Here is a 6704-nt window from a genome sequence, read left to right on the forward strand (position 1 = left end):
GTAGCCTTGGTTATGAAATGTATTCTGATGATTGGCTGATAAGTATCCAATATCAATTCCATCACGCCACTATCTTGAATCACTGTATGGACCCCATTGGAAACAAGTCTTTGACGTTGTGGGTTATCCAAGTAATTCAACAATTTACACCAGTTTTTATTTGTATATCTGTTCTGTCGACCTTGTTGTTTTACTGAACCGAACCGAACTGACCTAAACTGACCTAAACTAAACTAAACTAAACTAAACTAATTTAAACTAAACTGAACTGACGCAATTCACCCTAGAACATCTGGTAAATAGCTAACTCTTGAGAGTGATAGAATGTAGGATTTCCGTCCAATACTTGTGTCCCTTCTTTATCCAGAATTCACTTAGTCCATCATGTTCAGTTATTGTTTCAATATTGCATCTGTCTCCTGTAAAAGGAAATAACGAATATTGATATACAATTCTTCTTAGGCCACAAAAAGAATTATTTCTGGTCAGGGCATTCTGTCTAAAGTGATGTTACTTTTAATTTTTACGATTCTCATCAAACCTGTCACTCAATCTACTATTTATGACAGTTACTGTTCGTTTTATTTAGTACTTTACAGCAAGTGTGTATGTGGGGCAGATGTCAGTTGCTTGTTCACCATTGGCTCTGCAGTTGTCTTCACTAGTACTGAGGGGGGGGGGGGGTTATTTTCCATGTTTCCCCCAGATTTGCAGACTGCATGGGCTGGACAAACACGAATAAAAAACGACATGAGGGTATTTAAGTATTGCGCGCGCTGACCAGAAATAATTCATTTTTTTGCCTTAGCACTTAGGTTTGAAAAGTTTTCACTTCAAAAGCAGTTTCTATACTCAAGAATGTATTTAAATGGTTTGATATACTGAAAGACTTTAACATAAATTATGCAACTGCTTTACAGTTTAGTTCATCACCAAGGTTTGAATAGAATAGAATATAATTTTCAAATTCTGATTGCCCCGATTAATTAATATGAAAAAAAGAAGACGCGATTTTAATAAAATGTATACCTATTTATGAAAAAAAACCAACTCTTGATGAATAAAGTCACCTTCATTTTACAAATCTCTATTTATACGTGTTTCACTGGTGATACAAGACACGAAATGTTATGTAGCAGTCAACAAGATATTTGACAGGAAGCTTGAAGTGAAAAAGACACCTTGTCCTGAAAGAAGTAGAGTCTCAGTTACCCGGACTTACCGCTGGTGGCGTACTCATTTCCCAGCAGGGGCTGGACGAGTCACGGTCTGATATACATCGTACCGACGTGTATGTTTACCATACAAACGAATTCGACCAAACAAAAGTAAAACAAGGAATAATGACTATATCAAGAAAAGGTCAGAGGTTATTTCAACTTGTAAGCAGATCTACATCTTACCGTACAATTCTTTCACAACTTCATTCGAAATCGAGTATGGTGGCGCTACAAGATAAAATATATTATAGTATTTACAAGTCAAATTATTATCTTCGAACAGAAAATGATGATTTCACACCCTGGTCGTTCTGCATGTCGTCACGACAAGCCGCGTCTACGTCACTGGTTCTTCGTTGCTCGAATTATAAGTCAAAATATTCCAAATCGGAATTATATTTCTCGATTTTTGATAAATATGCCTGAAGAGGTATAATTATATTATTCTCTGCAAGTATTTTTCTTTATTCAGCAGGAAAATCCAAGAGGCGTCGACGACGATGATCTAAAGGTTTGTCACTACTAGTGACTCGTAGTGACAAGGCCCCTTAGGCCACTCGTATTTGCCTTGGCTGAACGAAGAATACATAGGGGAAAAATATCTAACATTCAACCGAACATTTAGAATAACTAGTCCAAAAGTAAAGTCTACGAGTGCTTCAGATTTTTACTTTAAATTCTTGTGTGAACAAATCGAATTTCATTTCAAGGAGCATACATTCCTAATTTACTCATTTTACAGTTCCATCTAAAACGTCAACACTCTAGCAAGTAGAATCCTCTTTTGGGGGTGTGTCCGGTACTGACAATATGATTGGCTATTGACGCTAGCTTGGCGATGACGTCATCGGTTGGCACAATCCATATTTCGCTGGGTATCGTTTACATCATATAGTTTATTTTAATACGTAAATAAAGGTAGTCTAAATTTCAATCAAACAGATTCAAAACTCACCCGTGGTTACAGTTGTATCATAATTCACAGTTCCCAGGAGATATCTTGTATCTGGTTTCATTAACGAAACTACGACGTCTCTGTATCTATGGAATAATTTGAAAATCACTGTGTACCGATGAAAGATTAAAGTGGCCATATGGATGAGAATTTGGTATTTATTTTGGATTTTTATTTGATAAAACAGCTTCACTATGTTTTTCTACTTGAAAAAATAATGCGAAAGAACATATACCAAGTCCATATTCATAACTCAATACATTGCAAAAAGATGCAAAAAGTGTAAAAAGTTTGTTATTGTACGTACAATAACAAACATTTTACACATTGTTTAATGTTTTGCCGTTTATTGAGATGTGAACATGGACTTGGTATATGTTATTTCACATTATTTTTCCAAGTAGAAAAACATAGTGAAGCTGTTTTACCAAATAAAAAACCCAAAATAAATACCAAATTCTCATCCATATGGCCACTTTAATATTGATAAATATCTGATGTACGGGCATCCTGTACAGGTCATGTAACTTTGAAGCGATGACGATACTATGAGTAACAATTCTGACCATAACGATAGCTATACGTAAAGCACTGTCTACATCTCCCAGGATGACATCAAGCATGCGCAGTACATTTTGGAGTTGACCAATGAAGTCACGTGATCATTTTGCAAGGTTAGTGAGTTTGCTAAAAATGGGACTTTTACTTACTTCTGCCTTTCTTTGGTCATAATGGCTACAAAAGCTGCTCTGTCCCAAATGGCATCAAACTGACCAATGAGAGCCCTACATATCAAAATTATGTGCATAAATCAAGTATAGAAACACCTACATTTACCCAAATACTTTTCAATTAACACACCGTTCCACATGATCAAATAACCTAGTATATACACACATTAATACTCGGCAATCCACTAACCCTTCCATCTGATCAAATACACCTATTACATACCTTCCCAATTATTCGTCATTTCATGCACCCTCCACCTCATGAAGTCACCCCTCCGTCTGATCAAATACGCCAATACAATACACAAAGTACATATAATAGTAATACACAAACACAGGATTTTTGCTACGACAATTCTTTACTTAAATTTACATATTTTCTTTACAATTCTTCACACTAATGAATATTCCAGAAAAAATTACCAATTTGGAAGACATGTAAATATAAAGGGGGTATTGGCAACTTTGATTTTTAGATGGGTTTCAAAACAAACTCAGATGTAATAATACGTTTACGTTTTAGGTTTTTTGTTACGTCTATTCTGTCATTCATACATACCCTGAAATATTGAAGAAATCACACTGGTAGATTGTGATAAACCCATCTTCACTCTGTAATTTATAAAAAATAGTAAGTTGTTGATCAGTTTGTCAAATTTACTAAAATATATATAATCTTAATTTGAAATTGAAATTTTGAAGAAACAGGTGTTCAACTAATTAACTAACTAATAACTAACTAACTAACTAACTAACTAACTAACTGACTGACTGACTGACTGACTGACTGACTGACTGACTGACTGACTAACTGACTGACTAGCTAGCTAATTAACTATATGACTAGCTAGCTAACTAATTTACTAACTAACATACAAACTAACTAGCAAGATTTCTAGCTAGCTAACTATACTAACTACTAACCCACCCACCAACCCACCCACCCACCCACTAACTAACTAACTAACTAACTAACTAACTAACTAACTAACTAACTAACTAACTAACTAACTAACTAACTAACTAACTAACTAACTAACTAACTAACTAACTAACTAACTAACTAACTAACTAACTAACTAACTAACTAACTAACTAACTATCTCGTCTGAACAAGTTGAACTCGAGTTGCTCTTATATTTTCTCTTTAATATCGTATGTCCAGATTTGACAAACAGCAACTGAACTCTACAGGTCAGTGAATGGTGATGTATATTAGCAAGTGAAGACATGACTTTCATACCTTATATAGGACACAATCCTTTATGTTGTCAACACACTGTTTACTATATTCCATACAATTCTCTTCAAAGAATGTTTCAATGGCAAGTTTGGAGTACTCTAAACCAGTGACGTAATAACCTTGGTCTGCTAGCCTTTGTACACCACAAACAACAAGAATGTAAAAGTTTGGTGTATTTGTAAATAAATAAATAAATAAATAAATATTGATATTCATATATGAATGTGTGACGTCAGACAACAATATTGTGTCAGCCATTTTCTACAGGTAAGATTTACTTTAATTTTCAAACCAGAATTTTTTTCATAATTATGTATATACTGTACACCTGGAAATTTCCACTAAAGACTTATTTTCGTTAATTTCGCTGGATTACAAAACGCAAACAATAAGTAGTGACTAAAATGCCTTCTTGTATATGAACACAATGTACCAGTCTGGTAATTAGAAAAAAATGGTCTTTGAGAACTTGCTGAAGACTGTAAAATCACAAGATTTTGTCGTAATGAAAATATTTAGGTTACAGTATGTGTTTGTTCTCATTTAATAACCATATTGCAATTTCTTTGCATTATACATTTCTTTGTACCAAATGTTACAAAATTCTTTATAGAAAATTGTCAAAAAATCCTGATTGTAGAATTGGATTTGCACAAGGAGGACCAAATACCACCATCTCTGTAGCATTTTGAAGTAATTATAAACAAGTAATATTATTCTGAAATTTAAATGCCATAACTTACTCACCATTTCATATCCATAGTTTTTCCACACAAAGGAAAAAATATCTTGATCCCCTTTCTTCCATTTGTGAGTACGTCTAAATATGATATTAGTAGTCTGCAAGAATGAAAATATCACAGTTCAGTCATTCTGGGGATTTATTGCAAGGGTTTGTGGGAAAACCAAGCAGGAAATGACATCATAGTTATCACAATCTCTTAGTCTTTGTAATATCATTTGTTTTGGTGAGTGTGGCCTGCATCAGAATTTTGTAAAAATATGAAAATACGAAAAAGCTCCGACATGCATGATCTTACATAACGTGCGTGGGGACGAGAAATACAACTCATTTTATCGTTGGATACCATTGGTGATTTAAAAAAAAATATGAATGATCACACAAAAATACTAGAGAAGGTAAACCCAACAACGTAGTTGCTAACGTATATTTTTCCACATCTTTGATTTATAGTGTCATTAATTCATATATGCTTGCATAAGTGTACACCGGCTGCATATTTCGTTTTCTTATAAGGGCACAAGCTGAGACTGATACCATAGAGATGAAGTCCTAGAACTAACAAAGAAACCTGCATTAATAGGATTTGACACTTTACCATGTATCCCTTCCTTGGCATCGCTAGGCTACATCTGTTGGCATGGGAACAAATAATATATGGATCTAACAAAAAAGTAATGAGATATCTTATGGGATAAATAAGAGTGTTTTGAAAGTTGAGTACATGTTATTACAAATCAGTACTAACAATGTTTCCATACAACAAGAATTGCTATGCAAAATGGTCATACTATTATATTAATATCCCACATTACTTTGTATTATGATCATCCTAGACTAGAATATCACCATCCTGGAATGAAATATTAGTTCACAAGTGACTGTGACAAAAAAAACCTTTAGGTCATGAGTATTTTCCTTGCTGGCTGAACTATAGACCCTTCGTGTAGGGTCTATATGGCCGAACGAAGAAAAACATTGTGGAATAACATATAAACATCTTTAAGAATACATGTGATTCAGTACATATGCATCAGGTTATGACTGTGTGGGCACAACAGCCCGGAAATTTTGAACACCTGAAGCCTGGAAAATACGTCGTCAAAATTATGGGCCATTAGGTCAAAGGTCGTACATGTATACGATTTACAAAAAGGTGGGTCAAACGTACATAACTTGATGCTTGAAAATGTAGGACTACAACATATGCAGGATATATGAACCCAAAGCTGACCTCATACTATGGAAGTACTTACCTCCCCCTCCCCTGGAGTGGGGGATTCCTGTCTAAGATGCTGCACTTGGCCATGGTACGGATTCCTTGCTAATGTAAATTTGAAAACATTGCTTACTTGTGCACATTTTGCAAATGGAATCCGGTTCTTCCCTTTCGCCACCTTTCATCCCACAGATCGGGATCTAATACGTCGGCCTCTTGTTCTTGTAGGAGTGCAGTATCTTTGAGTTTCTCTTCCGACATCATAGTTTTTAAGTTTGCACCACAGTCAACAATTCCTTAAGTTTGAAAACAACGACAGAGAAAATTGTCTTTGTACAGAAAAGCGTGGCCTCACACTCAGCAGGGATGGTTTGTAGTCGTGAATTCTAAAGAAATTCCACTGCTCTAAATAAACAAAGAATACTGTACTTTGCCCTGCTTTGCCCTTGGCGCTAAACATATACATAAACAAACAAGAGCTCGTGACTAGTCTAACCCATTGTACAATGTTCATGTCAGTCACCACTGCTTGTAAGCAGTGTAGGCGTACATACATACATACATACATACTTACATACATACATACATACATAC

The 6704-nt window shown here is 34.9% G+C and overlaps 1 protein-coding gene across 1 annotated transcript; it reads right to left on the minus strand.

Moving 5' to 3' along the window:
* Nucleotides 1-222: 222 nt before the first annotated feature.
* Nucleotides 223-6448, minus strand: LOC144445253 (putative thiopurine S-methyltransferase). The gene is made up of 8 exons (XM_078134796.1): nt 6244-6448; nt 4897-4989; nt 4150-4282; nt 3466-3518; nt 2886-2960; nt 2176-2261; nt 1404-1448; nt 223-419 (listed from the first exon to the last, which is right to left on the minus strand). Exons 1-8 carry the CDS (start codon nt 6372-6374, stop codon nt 304-306), a joined length of 732 nt encoding a protein of 243 aa, XP_077990922.1. The 5' UTR covers nt 6375-6448; the 3' UTR covers nt 223-303.
* Between the last annotated feature and the right edge of the window lie 256 nt (nt 6449-6704).

Source organism: Glandiceps talaboti, chromosome 14 (genome assembly GCF_964340395.1).
Source record: "Glandiceps talaboti chromosome 14, keGlaTala1.1, whole genome shotgun sequence".
Lineage (NCBI taxonomy): Eukaryota > Metazoa > Hemichordata > Enteropneusta > Spengelidae > Glandiceps > Glandiceps talaboti.